Source organism: Mirounga angustirostris, unplaced genomic scaffold (genome assembly GCF_029215605.1).
Source record: "Mirounga angustirostris isolate CCGP_5_RB_7025 unplaced genomic scaffold, mMirAng1.0.hap1 SCAF_2, whole genome shotgun sequence".
NCBI lineage: Eukaryota > Metazoa > Chordata > Mammalia > Carnivora > Phocidae > Mirounga > Mirounga angustirostris.
In genome coordinates, this window is record NW_026991710.1 from 136,465,111 (window position 1) to 136,481,925 (window position 16,815).

General features: G+C 34.2%; 1 protein-coding gene across 3 annotated transcripts in view; it reads right to left on the minus strand.

Annotated features, from left to right (window-relative positions):
• Positions 1 to 16,815, minus strand: part of FSTL5 (follistatin like 5) — a 691,608-nt gene that overhangs the window by 130,768 nt on the left and 544,025 nt on the right. For all 3 annotated transcript variants that reach the window (XM_045879364.2, XM_045879363.2, XM_045879362.2), the window contains exons 8-9: positions 13,408 to 13,569; positions 8,837 to 8,971 (exon numbers count right to left, since the gene is read on the minus strand). In XM_045879364.2, the coding sequence (XP_045735320.1) occupies positions 8,837 to 8,971; positions 13,408 to 13,569 (297 nt within the window). The remainder of the gene's footprint in view (positions 1 to 8,836; positions 8,972 to 13,407; positions 13,570 to 16,815) is intronic.

The window sequence follows — 16,815 nt, forward strand, 5'->3', positions numbered from 1 at the left end:
CTCTCCCTCTCCTTTTGCCCCTCCCCCACTCACATGCACACTCTTTTTCTCAAATAAATAACTATTGTTTTGTTTTAAATAAACAAAACAAAACAAAATCTATACAACTGCCCTTTTGAAATAGGTATTTTCCGTTCTTTAAAAATAGGAAGTAAAGGGGCTCCCGGCTGGCTCAGTCAGTAGAGCATGGACTCTCAATCTCAGGGTCTTGAATTCAAGTCCTATGTTGGGTATGGAGTCCACTTAAAATTAAAAAATAATAATAATAATAAAGTAATAAAAATAGGAAGTAAATGAAGACTAGAGAGTTAATTAATTTTTCTATATTATCAGAATATGCTCTATTTTCAAAGTGTGCAATACCATACTCAAACTGTTTATATGTAAAAAGACCATGTTTTAATCTATTTTAAGATCCTTTCCTCTACTTGTTTTCAGTTTATCTTTTTTTTTAACAAGTTTTTATTTAAATTCTACATAATTAACGTACAGTGTACTCTTAGTTTCAGGTGTAGGCAATCTGTCTGTGACATCTGTTGTCCCATTGATCACCGGGGTTGATTCAGCTGATCTGACTGGCTAGGCACCTGGCCCTTTCCTCCCTCTCTGCTACATGCATGTCCTGCCTAAGCTGCACACTCAGTGGAAAAGGATGGCCTTATTAATAGAGGAGGACTATTCTTCAGTCAAGGGTATAGGAGTAGCTGCCCTCCCCTGCTAGAACCTCCGAACAAGTTCTCAAAGTCCCTTTCCTCTACTTCCAAAATAGGCAAGAGCTTCTTAAGCATTTACAGATCTTTTGAAATATTTGGGTACAAATGGCTACATTTTATCATATTTCTAACGTCCGTGTACTGTTAATTACAGTCATTGTATTTGTGTAATATTATTAACTTACATTAGCATTATATATTTATATAACTTGTTCATTCAAATAATCTTGTTATAGGCTTAACAATTTAAAATATTGTTTTAGAGAATCTTATAATTAGTTTCATAATTGTCAACCAATATTAATTTATTGAAGTTAATTCTAAAATAAGGATGGTTGTAATGGCCCAATATTCCCAAATATAATGCTGACAGTGACAATGATAAAAAATAAAGTTGTATATTCTATTATAATATATTCAGACATTCTATTCCAATATTTACAAGAAGCTAGATTAATCATATTCTTTACTAAAATCCCAGCAAGGTGTGCTATAATCTGTGCTCAGTGCTTAATGCAGCCAGTAGCTTAAAAGCTTTCAATAACAGCCTACATTCACACTGCTTTCCATTTACCTTAATCCTGAAGATGAATTATTATCATCTGGGAATTGAACTCCCCTTGGGAATGGAAATGTATTAAGTGCTTATGCACTTGCAAGCCGTTTTCAAATGAATAACATTTGCCTCTGCCTAAAACCCTCTCATATATTTCATATCATCTCCTACTCCCTGTTACAATCCCCAGTGGCCCATTTCCACTCTTCTTTACATTTAAATCCTCCCTGTATATCACCCCATTAAACCTTAGTTATCGGGGCGCCTGGGTGGCTCAGTCGTTAAGCGTCTGCCTTCAGCTCAGGTCATGATCCCAGGGTCCTGGGATCGAGCCCCGCATCGGGCTCCCTGCTCAGTGGGAAGCCTGCTTCTCCCTCTCCCACTTCCCTGCTTGTGTTCCCTCTCTCGCTGTGTCTCTCTCTGTCAAATAAATAAAAAAAATCTTAAAAAAAAAAACCTTAGTTATCAAACCCTATTCCTAATGTCCCTGTAGGTGAGATTACGTTGAAGCACTTTTTTGTAGTTCAATTTGTCACATGAGAAAACTTCCAGTGAGGTTTGTTGACAAAGTTGGGCACTGTAACTCAAGGTTTTCCAATTCAAAGATTAGGTTACAAGCAAAACATAAACTCCTTAGCCATATGAGGCTTTGCATGAATTGTTCACTCAACGGTATCATCCTGCTGGGAAATGTAGTATAAGGAAAAAAATGTGATTGATACTACTATGACTGCTCTATTATGTAGAAAATAACGGATGATTGCTCTGAAGCTGTAGCTAAACAAAGTAAGACTGTGTTGTGTCATTTAGTCCAAAAGTTGTCTTTCCCCATGTTTATTGTTGTCTATATGGAATTCAATACCTCTCTTCTCTGCACCTTTCAAAAAAGAAAACAGAAGAAGAGCACATTACAGAAGAATTTTAAAAAATGTAATAGGAATATAAATTGACTAATGTAAAGGGAAATAAAGTGTAGCTTTTGCTTTCATTCTGTGACAAAAGTGGACTCCGGTGACAAGATATTATTTAAAATATCTTGAGAGCTTGTTTGGAGGTTCTAGCAGGGGAGCGCAGCTACTCGTATACCCTTGACCGAAGAACGGTCCTCCTCTATCGGGGAAGGTCGTCCTCTTCGACCGAGCGCGCAGCTTTGGGAGGGACGCACATGGAGTGGTGAGGGAGGAAGGGACACCCGCCTAGCCAGCCAGATCAGCCCAATCAACCCTGGCGATCAATGGGGTGACAGATGTCGCAGCCAGATCGCCCTCACATCCTTATTTAAAATATCTTAATAGCTACATTAAAGGAAAAAAAATGTATCTCTAATCTCTTGGGTCAAGTTGTTTTAATGTAAAATGAAATAGTGATTTTTATATTTGTATATGTAATTATATAGATGCCCATTTATACTCATCTCTCTCTCTCTCCCTCTTATCTCTACATTTATCTCAATATCTGTATCGATCTCTGTTTGTCTCTATCATTCATTTTAGAAACTCTAATTTCTAACAATTACTAGATTCTCCAGAGTTTTAAAAAATAACTTTTGTCAATGTTTCTAGCAAGGAATAAATAATTATTTTCAGAAAATAAGCATAAATTAGAGGAAGAGCTACTTTACGTCTAGAACTATGGAGAGTGCTTTATAATATCTACACAGAAATCCCTTAGTGAGTTAATATTTATTCCAGATCATTACAGGTAAAGAAATTAAAGCTCAGAGAGGTTATGTAATAGCTCCAAATCATAGAACTATTATGTGGTAGAACAATGACTCTAACTCATGTCTAATGGCAAAGTTCATACTCTTCTACTACAGCAATCTGCTTTTTTGGATACATGTTGTATCCCATCACTACTGAAAGGAAAAATGACCTGTGAATTTATTTTTGGTGAATGCAGACAAGTCAGTAATTTTTTAATAGGTGCAAATAAGAAGAGTAAAGTCATTACTGATGGCTCCGTGACTGTTTCCTTTGACTATTTTTAAAAATATCTATCTATCCAAATGCACATTGTATAACCAATATTGGTCTTTGTCCATGGAATTACTAGAAGAGAACCCAGAGCAATCCTTAAGAGGTAGGCTACATAAGGCCATAGCTTTCTTTAATGTGATCTTGACTTGATTTTGATTTTGTTTCTGTTGTACAGGATTCTGACAGTTTATTAAGTACTAGGAAACCCACCAAGGAAAACTGTCTGCTACCGCATAGACATTCTTACATTTCAATTTCTTCTTTTCTGTAGCTCTTAATACTCTGCTAAGTTTACTCATTTAGTATTATTCAGATTTTAATTATGAGCATACAATTCTAAGAATGGATGTGTTCATATCAACAACTATATATATATATATATATATATATATATATATATACACACACATATACATATATACGATATGTTCTCAATAACCAGTGTAGCAAGTTTATGAAAACAGACTTAACAAAAATTAAAGGTGTTTATTGAAATGAGAGGTAAATTTGTTATGCCAAAGAATCTGGATTTGCATGCCTATAAAAGAGTAGAATATAAACATGAATTAGTAATGCTTGAGACTTTGGGGTTACAGCTAAAATCCATTAATTTCATTGCCAAGATCAATGTCATGAAACATTGCTGTTTGTTTTCATATAAGAGTTTTAGGGGCACCTGGGTGGCTCAGATGGTTAAGCGTCTGCCTTCGGCTCAGGTCATGATCCTGGAGTCCCGGGATGGAGTCCCGCATCGAGCTCCCTGCTCAGCGGGGAGCCTGCTTCTCCCTCTGCCTCTCTCTCTCTCTCTCTGTCTCTCATGAATAAATGGATAAAATAAAATCTTTAAAAAAAAAAGAGTTTTATATTTTCAGGCCTTATGTTTAAGTCTTTAATCCATATTGAGTTGATTTTTATGTATGGTGTAAGATCAGGGTCCAGTTTCATCCTTTTACATGTGGATATTCAGTTTCCCAGAACCATTTTTTGAAAAGACTGTCCTTTCTTCAATGTATATTCTGATGCTCTTGTTGAAGATCAGTTAACTGTACATTCATAGACTTATATCTGGGCTCTCTGTTCTATTCAATTTGTCTATCTATCTGTCTTTATACAAGTACCATATTGTTTTATTTACTATAGCTTTATATATATTATTTGAAATCAGGAAGTATGATGCTTTAAGATTTGTTCTTTCTCAAGACCACTTTGACTATTCTGGATATTTTATTGTTCTATATTAACTCTAGGTCTTTTTTACTATTTCCATAGAAATAGAAATTTCCAAAAAAATCCAAAAAAATTCTATTTCACTGTGTTTTTGATGGAAATAACATTGAATCATAGATTGCTTTGGATAGTATGAGCATTTTTAACAATATTTGTTCTTCTAAACCATGAGCATGAAATGTCTTTCCATTTATTTGTATCTTTAATTTCTTTCATTAATGTATAAGAGTTTTCAGTGTACAAGTCTTTCACCTCCTTGGTGAAGTTTATTCCCAAGTACTTTATTCTGTTTGATGCTATTCTAAGTGGGATTGCTTTCTTAATTGCCTTTCAGATATCTCATTCCAATTTATAGAAACACAACAGATTTTTGTATGTTGATTTTGTACACTGAAACTTTACTGAATATGTTTATTAGCTCTAACAGTTTGTTTGTGGAGACTTTGTAGGTCTTTTTATTTATACATTCATGTCATCTGCAAACAGACTATTTTACTTCTTCCTTTTCTGATTTGAATGCTTTTTTTTTTATTTTTACTTTTTCTTGCCTAATTGTTATGGCTAGGGCTTTCAGGGATATGTTGAATTGAAATGGTGAAACTGGGCATCTGTGTCTTGTTCCTGATCTGGGAAGAAAAGATTTCCATTTTTTACCATTGAGTATGATGGGCTTCTTATATATGACCTTTATTATGTTGAGGTACATTCTTTCCATGTGTAGTTTGTGGAGCATTTTTATCATGAAAGAGTGTGTCAAATATTTTTCTTCATCTATTGGATGATCAAGAGGTTTTTACTCTCATTCTTTTTTTTAATGTGCAAATCATATTTATTGATCTGCACAGTTTGAACCATTCTTGTATTCCAGGGATGAATCCCACATGATCATGGTGTATGATCTCGTTAGTGTGCTATGACAGTCAGTTTGTTAATATTTTGTTGAGGAGTTCTGTATCCATGTTCACCGGGGATATTGGCCTATAATTTTATCAAAAGCACAGGGAACAAAAGCAAAAATAGACAAGTTGGACTATATCAAACTAAAAAGTTTCTGCACAGGAAAAGGCACAATCAAGAGAGTGTAAAATCAACCTATGGAATGTGAGAAAATATTTTCAACTCATATGTCTGATAAGTGTTTAATTTCAAATATATACAAGGAACTTCAATAACTAAATTAAAAAAAGAACAACCTAATTAAAAAAAAAAAATGGGCAAAGGACTTGAATAGACATTTCCCCAAAAGAAGATATACAAATGGCCAGTAGGTATATGAAAAGTGTTCCTCATCACTAAGCATCAGAAATGCAAATCAAAGCTGCAAAGAGATATTATCTCACACCTGTCGGGATGGTTATTATTATAACAAAAGATAAAAGCATTGGCAGGATGTGGAATAATTGGAACTTTGTGCCCTGTTGGCATTGATGAAAAATGGTGCAGTCACTATGAAAAACATAGAGGCTCCTCAGAAAATAAAAATGGAACCATCATATGATCCAGTAACCCAATTTCTGGGAATATATCCAAAGAACTGAAATCATGATCACAGATATCTGCACTCAGACATTCACTGCAGCATCATTCACAATAGCCAACATATGGACATAATTCAAATATCTATTGACAAATGAATGGGTAAAGAAAACATTGTGTATACATACAGTGGAATATTATTTCACCTTAAAAGGAAGGAAATCCTACCATTTGTGACAACATAAACGGACCTGAAAGACATTATGCTAATTGAAGCAAGCCAGTCACAGAAACACAAAGACTATAAAGTTGCATTTATATGAGTTATCTAAAAGAGTCAAAATCATAGAAACAAAATACAAGGGTGGTTGTGAGGTTATGTGGAGGAGGGAAAAATGAAGAGTTGTTCAAAGGGTATAAAGTTACAGTTATACAAATGAATAAGTTCTGGAGATCTATTATACAACCTAGTGCCTATAGTTAACAATAAAATGTCATGCACTTAAAAGCTTAAGAGGGTAGGGGTGCCTGGGTGGCTCAGTCGTTAAGTGTCTGCCTTCGGCTCAGGTCATGATCCCAGGGTCCTGGGATCGAGCCCCGCATCGGGCTCCCTGCTCTGCGGGGAGCTGCTTCTCCCTCTCCCCCTCTCCCTGCTTGTGTTCCCTCTCTCGCTGTCTCTCTCTCTGTCAAATAAATAAATAAAATCTTTAAAAAAAAAAAAAAAAAAACTTAAGAGGGTAGAATTTATGCTGTGCTCTTACCAAAATAAATGAGTTAATTAAGTTAAAAAATGAAATCTGTTAGTTTCCTCTCTTTTTTTTTAAAGATTTTATTTATTTGAGAGAGAGAGAGAATGAGAAGGGGGAAAGAAGAGGGAGAAGGAGAAACAGACTCCCGCTGAGCAGGGAGCCCCAATGTGGGGCTCGATCCCAGGACCCTGGGATCATGACCTGAGCTGAAGGCAGATCCTTAATTGACTGAGCCACCCAGGCACCCCCTAGTTTTCTCCTTTTATCCTTGAAAATGTTACATAATTTAAATACATAAGGAACATCTATAAATAATTTATACCCAGACTTAGGAACAAAACACTCCAAATCTTTCACTTGTATTATTTCTTATAAGATGACTTTGAAAGTTCTATAAATATAGATGTAGGAAGGCCTGCTTTGCTAAAACTTATAAAAAAAATGTTATTTCTGATTTTAATAGCATGTTAACATAAATCTCAAAAATTATTAAAAATGTATTATTTTGACCTAAGTGCTTAAAGTAATAAGTAAAATAAAATAAAAACATGATCTCAGAAACTGTTTATAATTAAACAAACACGTTCAATGACTAAATTTATGAATAAAATTATATTAAATCTTCCTCTAAAATTGTCCTTAAATTTACATGCTGGTAAATAGTAAGTGATTCACTCATTAAAGGAACTCTGGCTAGATGTTTTAATGCTGTAACTGGGGAAATGAAAAGTACTTTACCAACATGAAAAGAAAATCAGAATAGAGAGTTGAAATTAAAATCTGTGCCACAAATGTCATCATAAAGGACAAAGAAAACCAAAGTATCCAATTACTTGTCACCTAAAATTATTTTTTAACAGAAAGTGAATTGCATATTGGTATTTAGCAGAAATATATAAAAGGAGTAGACAAATTATGGTGGACCTTATCCAGGTCATTAAATCCATCTTTCTTTTCTGTTTTTCTACCTTAAGAATTTTCTTTTTAAATATTTGCTTGTAATGATCATTGTCCTAGCCAGACCAAATATAGACAAAGATACACTGGTAGTCAGGACTTAGATAAGTCCTTCTTTCCCATTGGCTCCACTAATATCCACATGTACTCACTGATTTAAAGAGAAATAAGATTCCAAGACAATGCTTTAACGTTGTTCAAAAACTTGGTTCAGAGAAATAAGCATGCCAAACTAGAGAGCCCTCCAAATATCAGGGCCCTTCAACAAATTAGATTAATAAGACTTGTAAATGGATATAACAAATCAGACTGAAGAACAAGGACAATAGTCATTCCAAGTACATCCAGACCCAATCCTAAAACAACCATACTCTGGCATATACACACTGGGAGAAGAAAGTGACAGTGGGATTTCCCATAGAGAGCTCATTTGACACAGGCTATAAGAAGACTTTGAGTTCCAAGCAATTCAGCTGTAACTAAAAATCCATCTGTAGCATCCTTACCCTATCCATATCTCTTTCACTAAGTAATATTTTTTTAAAAAAAGAATGGTATATATTTTTTCTTATTACTTCATGATACAACCAGGTAACATGCACGTACAGCAATAGCAAAGGATTTCTAGCCCTGAATGGAGAAAACTGACCAGGGATTGATGTTGGAGCCAGGGCAGTGAGGGTCTTACAGTGGCAGTAACCAGTGCCTACTGCAGAGAAGCCCTGTGGTATGGCTCGTGGGCCACCGACTGCAAGGCAACTGACAGAAAAAGAAAGATACTAATTTATTACACCTATAGGATGCCTCTTTGCTGTATCTTGGGATCTTGAAATCCCCATGTCGTTTGGAAAAGGGATTTTGCAGGGAATTTAAATTCCTGTACGGGTGAATGGGAAGACAGGACCTGAAACATAGTAGGCACACTTGCAAAGGAAACAAAATCATTCTAGTGTTGTATTAAAAATTTCACAAGGTTGTTTAATTCTTAAATCTGATTTTAATACTTTAAGATTCTTAGCTTTCCTGTGCATGAAACTGTTTTGTTTTTTTTTTTTTAAACACATTGTTCATTTTGCAGAGTTTTCTGGTGCTTTTGCTTTTTGAAAAAAAGCCTAATTGTAAAGTCGAGTACAACGCGTGCACGTGTGTGCACTGTGCATGTAAATGTTCAATACATACGGGTCTTTCTAGCAGAATCTTCCACAAAAAGAGAAGAGATGTCTTCATCCACTCCTGCTTCATTCTTCGCCATACAAGTGTATGCCCCTGTATCTTCATAGCGCACATTGCTTATATGAACCTCACTGCCATTTGCTGAAAACAGAAGGCAAATGCAACTTGTAAACTACGATTTCAGTTTTGGTACAGTGCTTTCCGATTACACAGTCAAGCAGTTCTCTTAGCTTGTCCTAATTAAACTATTTTCCTTTCTACTTCCATGCTTTGGAGGCATGCCAGATTATTCCAAAAGCATTCAAGTGTTTCATAAACTGTGTTGTCATTCTATTACAGAGAGCCCAAAACTCTATCTCAAATGCACACGCTTCGTATTTTATCTTTATTTCCTATTTCCCACATTTCATTAAGTATTTCATATTGATAACTCTAATTCCATTTGTATATTTATTTTTCGTATTCAGAATCCACTTTGCCCTAAGCTTTACAGAATTTGAAAATAATAGCAATATGGTTTATATATAGGAGAATATGCTAAAAAGACTTTTCATAAAGAAATTCAGTGAGCTACATCACGCGAGTGTAGTATGATTGCCACTTATCAGGTACATTATTGAACCAGTATTATATCTGGAATTAGAAGGTAAGGAAATTATTAGGTAAGGAAAACAGAAAGATAATAACACATGATTTGTCTGCAAGATTTGTCTTTTGCCAGAAATTTACATAAATAATATTATAATATGGAAATTGATAAGTTAATGTATAATAACCAAAGGATTGAGGGAATAATTAGCTCAACTTTTAAATCTTGGTAAAATAATTTCTTAAGCTAAACCCTGAATAACTAGTTGCTTTCCCCAGTGTGGATACCAGGGTATAATTAACCACCAACTATATGTTGGCAATATACAGTGTGCTTTTATATGTATTATTTCTTAATTGTCCTAAATAATACATAATTATCAGAAGCAGAATCAGAGACTCATAAAATGATCTTATGGAAATCATCAATTCAAAAGATAAGGGCTGGACACCTGTCAGACTCTAAAATTCAGTGTTTGTTGCGCTCATTTGTTTAGGTTTCCTTTTTTTTCTCTTTTACTTCATTTTCATTCTTTCTTTAAGCGATTCTGTGTGTGTTTGTTCCATATTATCCAATCACAAGAACACTATGCGCCATGTGTGACAGAAAGTAATATGACTATTTAAGACAGATAAGGGACAAAATAATCCATACCCCTGTTTGGGGAAAGAAGATAGAAAACTAATGGGAAGAAGAGCGTGGGAATGCCAGTGGCTCTCCAGGGATGTGAATGGGATCTGGAAAAGCGGTGAGTGTTTGGGGAGGAATAACCAATTAGATAACCTGAACCTTTTTCTCACTTTACAGATGGTAATGCATATCTCCATTCCCCCCATCCATTGTTGAAAATCACTACTCCAAAACGGAGGTTGGCCATTTTCGGGGGGGGGGGGGGTTGTTTCGTTTTCCTGTTAAATGCTGGGTAAACATTTTATGCTTTGTGGGCCATACAGTATCTGTGACAGCTACTCACCTCTGTCATAGCAGCATGAAAGCAGCACGAGCAATATTCTAAAACGTGAGTGTGGCTGTGTTCTAAAAACAAAAACAAAGCCCCCCACATGGCTTTATTTATCAAATAGGCAGCTTCCCAGGTTTGGCCTGTGGGCCTTAGTTTGCAGACCCCTGCTCTAAAAGATAAGGAGTGAACGATGTATTTAAGCCGGCATCAGCTTCTTGTTTTGCATGAAACATGGCTCTCTCCAAAGAACATTCTTTCTCTCAAGACCCACACACTTAACAACCTAAATTCTCAGATTTTTTTGAAATATCAAAGTCAATTTATTCCTTCTTCAAATGTTCTCTTCTCAATATTGTTATATGTTCTCCTAACCTTTATGCTCTGCCTCCTTCTCTACATAATCTACCATTTCTAGATGTGTTCAACTCCATTGCCAGAACTAGCAATTCCCTCGTTCATTTATCATTCTGACACAAATGGCTTACTAACTGCCAAAACTAGAATAAGCTGACATATCTCTGCACTTAGTGTCTCTGCATCTAGTTTTTTGAGTACATTAAGAGATGACCGCATAAGCAAATTTACGAATTTTCAAATTCAGAGTTTTCAGTTTGCAGGATGTTCAGTGCTACTTGGTATTCACTTCACTTGATCTTTAAGATACATGCCTTTCATTTCCTGCTCCATTTTTAGTTCAAATCTTTACTCTGTTTGATGTTTCCCATCCTAACTTCTCACCCCAAGCAAGCGACCTTGTTTTTAAGTCATGAAGTGCATACATATAATTAGCAAATAAACCCAAATCATTTTGCAGTATATATGCTTATTAAATCATCACATTTTATACCTTAAACTTACACAATACTCTGTCAATTATATTTCAATCAAAGCTGGGAAAACAAGGAAAGCCAACTTCCTATATCCATCTACATCTTCACATTTATTTACTTCTCAAAGGAAACTCTCTGTTTCTTTCCAAGGAAAATCCCTTTTCTTTCTGATTTCTACAATTATTTGGTCATCCTTCTCCACCTCCATTATCTGCACATCTTTTTCTTTTCTAGTATTTCTTCAAATTGATGTATTGTCTAAGAAGAAAAAAATATCTTCATTAGTCCTAATCCTTTCCATCAACAGCAACTACCTTTTCTTTTGTCCTCCTTTCAAATCTGGAGAGATTTTTATACTTTCTTACCTCCTTCTCATTTCTAAAACCACTGAAGACTGATGGCTATAAATACTGTTTTTTCTAAATGTCAAAAGGCCAAACTAATCACCTGACCCATGAATACATTTCAGTGACTTTCCTTGACCTTTCTATGCATTTGGCATTGTTGAACTCTTTCCCATACTTCGTTTTCTTTTCTTCTGTAGGATCACCTTGTTCTCTTGTTTGTTGCTGATTTTTAGTCTCCTTGTGTTATTTACCTTGACTTGCCTTCCAATTAAACATTTTTGCTCTTCTAGGATTTTACTACCTCTCATTAACATATCATCCCATCCATTGATGTATTCAGTCTGTGCCTAGACTTGGACTGCACATGTAAATGCTAACTAAGCATTTGTTGAGTAAATGGATAATGAAACAACTATAGTATTTGGTAATATGTCATCACATGGAACTTAACACGCCTATGCACCCAGATTTATCTCTTAGGTCCTGCTTCCTACTCACTTTTCATTTGTCACATTCTCTCAAAACTGCAGCTTTTTTCTCACTTTTAAAAAATGATAATAGCTACCTTACAAAGGCCCCCACTCTTTCACTATTGAATCTGGAGTGTAACCAACCCCCCAAATGTGCCTTTCTGTATATTCCTATAAGCAAAGATATAATATGCTCATCTAATATGGTTTACTGCTATTAAATGGGTAAGAGATGGCAACATCAGAAACATCAGAATTAGAACTTTCTTCACTTTAATTTCTGTTAATCAGATCAATCCTTTTCTATGATTATAGGCACTAAAGATGTAATCAGTATATGTAAACATGTAAATTTGGGGGGTTTACTTCTATTAATACAGAGATTTGTAGGATCTAGATTGTAAATGTCACAATTACTTTCATATGACATTTTTTTACTTGCAAAAATAAGTTAGTAAATATGTCAAAAGATTTATTTAAAAACACATATTAGAACATTCACTGTTAAAGTGGAACAAGAAGTGAAGTCTATGCTTATACAAATAATGCAAAAATGGAAATGCATTCGCTTCTAGCATGAATTGAAGGAATTTAAAGCATACAATAAAGAATATAATGTCATGCAACAGATACTCCAGTAGAACAACTTGTCATGTTCTACTCTTGACAGTGGAAATAAGATTTATACATTTTTAAAATTACTAGTATAATCAACATATATGTAACTGCTTTTGCATTATTTAGATTATTTGACATTACAATTTTTTTTGTTTTCTACTTACCACATATTCATTATTATTATAATCTGTATAATAATTAATTATATTTACATATTAGACTGTTAAAACTTAGAATATTTTATATATTAAAATTCAATAATAACATTCATACCTTTTAAACAATGTAAGTGTGAAACATATTTAGTAACATCTTTTCTTCTCCCTTCATTTGCAAGCTATGCTACAAAATATTCACTAAGGAATTTCTATCCTATTGACACTCTCTATGAAGTATGATTTAAACATTTAAATGACCCCTTCAGAATGTATTCTATGAAGAAATCCACCTATTCTGTTCAGCAGATCTGTTATAATTCATAGGACAAGCATTTAAAAGATACATAATATAATATTTTACTTATTGCCAAAATAATGATATAATTAATTATGATAAGACTGTTATTTAAAAAACTAAAAATACTAATGGACTCTATTTCAAATATAATGTCTTAAGAACAATTATATTTTTTTCATATGCATGACATTTTGTTGCCATCAGCTAGTTTGTTTTTTTTTTTTTAATCATGTAAACTTTGTTACAAATATTAGTATAAAGTTTCTACATGGTCATTTAAGAGGAAAAAATGCAAATAAAATGCACCTTGAAGTGTGAGTTGTTTGGACAGCTTTGGTGTAATATCAATTCCATTCTTGAGCCAGCCAAGCTGAGGGTTTGGTATCCCCTCTGCATGGCACCTGAGACTTGCGGTTACCCCAGGTTCTCGAGCCTGACTCTCTGGATACACCCGGATTACTGGAGGGACTACAAGAAGAAATGGGGAAAAAATTGAATTAGTAAGCCATATTCTTTGATTTTCCAAAAATTGCAATATGAGAAAATTGCCAATTATATATTTTAATGATACATATTTCTATAGATCTTAGTTTCCAAATATCATCGTCTGCAAAAATGTGCCAGTTTTCCTTACATAAAAGTTATTCTGAGACTATGCCAGGAAAGATACAAGCTGAGTCTGGGATATCCCGTTTTGGTAATAAAAGAAGTTTTCTCTCTTTTTTTTTTTTAAAAGATTTTATTTATTTATTTGAGAGAGAGAATGAGAGACAGAGCACGAGAGGGAAGAGGGTCAGAGGGAGAAGCAGACCCCCCGCTGAGCAGGGAGCCCCATGCAGGACTCGATCCTGGGACTCCGGGATCATGACCTGAGCCGAAGGCAGTCGCTTAACCAACTGAGCCACCCAGGCGCCCTAAAAAAAGTTTTCAAAGGATGATAGAAACATCAAAAAAAAAAAAAAAAAAGCTAACTTAAAGGGACTCTTATTTGCCAAATATGAGAAAATTTGAGCATTAAAATAATTAGCAATTATAAAGAAAATAAGGAATTAAATAAGACTTAAAGAATTCAGTTATATAAATGAGTAAATGAATATAAAAATGAGAAAGAATGAAAATCTTTTCCTTACCACAGCATGTTTAAAAAATCAGGATAACAATTACATTTACAGAAGCATCCAAAAAATAAAATATTTAGAAATAAATTTCACCAAGGAGGTGCAAGATTTTTACACTGAACACTGCAAAATGACTTGAAAGAATTTAAAGAAAAACTAACTACATGAAAAGTCATGTGTTTATGAATTGAAATAATTAATTAGTAGGATAGTAAGAATTGGTAAGAATTATCAGTAAGATGACCATACTCCAAAAAAATTGATCTATAGATACAATGTAATCCCTATCAAAATTCCAACTGCATTTTTTTTTTCTTTTTGCAGAAATGGAAGAGCTAATCCTCGGATTTATCTAGAATCACAAGGGACCCCCAAATAGTTAAAACAAATTGAAAAAGAATAACACTGGAGGTCTCATACCTCTCAATTTTCAAATATACTACAAAGTATGTGTATGGTATATATACAAATATATATACATATATATACATATAGTATACACACACACACACATATATAGTAACCAAAACAATGTGATACTGGCATAAGAAAAAAATTTAAGCCTATGAAATAAAGTTGGCAATGCAGAAATAAAACTATTAATCTTTGGTTAATTGATTTTCAACATAGATGCCAAGAAATAGTCTTTTCAAGAACTGATGCTGAAACAACTGGATATCCATATGCAAACAAATGAACTTGAACCCCTACCTCACAAAATATATATAAAAATTAGCTCAAAATTAATAAAAGACCTAAATGTAGGAGCTAAAATAATAAAGCACTTAGAAGAAAACAGGGGTAAATCTTCTTGACCTTGTATTTTACCATGGTTTCTTAAATGTGACCCCAAAACACAAGCAACAAAAGAAAAATCAATAAATTGAACCTCATTAAAATTAAAATTTGAGGTGCATCAAAGGACACTACCAACAAAGTGTAAATACAACTCACAGAATAAAACAATATTTGCAAATTATATCTGATAACATACTAGTATCCAGAATATATAATGAGCTATTATAATCCAGCAACAAAAGGCAAACCACTCCTTTTGCATAGCAAAGGAAACTGTCAACATAATGAAAAGGAAACCTACAGAATGGGAGAAACTCTTTGTAAACCAAATTATCTGATAAATGGTTAATATCTAAAATATACAATGAACTCATACACTTTAATAGAAAAAAGCAATTAAAACATGGGCAAAGTACCTAAATATACATTTTCCAAGGAAACTGCAACCTCAGAAAATATCTAATACTGGGACCACCTGGCTAAGCTGTTCTCCAATTCTTTAGTTGTCTCATTTCTCTACTTACTATCTCATATCTCTATTGTCCTATTATTGTCTCATAAGGTAATAAATGTTTGTTGTTTTAAGCCACTAAGTTTTAGGATAATTTATTGTTTGCTAGTATATATAGTTAAGTTTCTTGGTAGAAGAGGTTTCGTCTTATTTGATCATTATATCCCTTTGCATGGTTGAGTGATAAAAGTATTGTAGAGCATGAAGCGTTCCTCAAAATGCGTATTACAGCCGTACTACGTATCTTTTATTCACGCTCACACTTTAGCATTTGTTATTTAGAATGACCATGAGAACATATGTACCCTGCATTTGCCTTAGTAAGGATATGACTTGGTAAATAAGGAGAAACACCCTGGCTCTCAGGGCAAGAATTTTCTGCTGGAGCTCTCTTAGCAAAAGACAATGGACAGAAATGTTCACCTGGACCATCTTGCTCTTTGGTTAACTAATATACTTTGAACTGCGTGATTTCTTTTATTTTCACCCAATGGAATGCCTGTCAAAGATGCAAGGTCAACAACCAGACTGAGACTCTCTTTAGGCTCTCAACTCTAGCCCAAAGTTCATTTCACCACTGTTCTTTCTAGCGACTAGAGTGGCCATTGTATATACAAATTAAATTGACTAACAAATAAACATCAGCCTTCTAGATTTACTGAAGTTATAAAAGTAATTCAAACCAAGAAGGCACAATCAGGACTACAGATACGCTTATCATCCTACTGGCCCTTTCATTTTGGCTATACAGTAGAGATCTTAAACTAGATTCATATCAGCTCTAACATGGAGACAAAGGGAAGGAAGGGGTACTCAGAAATGCCCAGCAATCCTTTCAAATCGAAGCTGGGTCTTGACTTTGTGAATTGCCTTTAATAGTTTCTGGAGGAGAAAAATAATAAACTTCCAAAGTTCTGGGCACCAGATTTTTGCTGCATCCTTTCATCCTCTCCTAAATATAATTCAAAACAAATGCGCTATACACAAACATCCACAACAATAATGGGAGTGGAACCACGCTCTGATTTCTTTTAGCCTTGATGACTATTTAAATGGTGCCTTTTGAAATGTCAAATATGTTTTCAAAAATAGTCCTCATAAAATTTCTGCGCATACTTTCTTGGTAACATAGAGCACATATTTAGGCTTTTGGTATATATCTAAAAGCACACAGTATTTTTTGTACCTTTTTATTATATTGGAGGTTCAAGTAAATAACTTTTTAAAGAGATACGATAATATACTTCCAGCAAAACCACATTACCATAAGATCTGGAGTAAAGACAC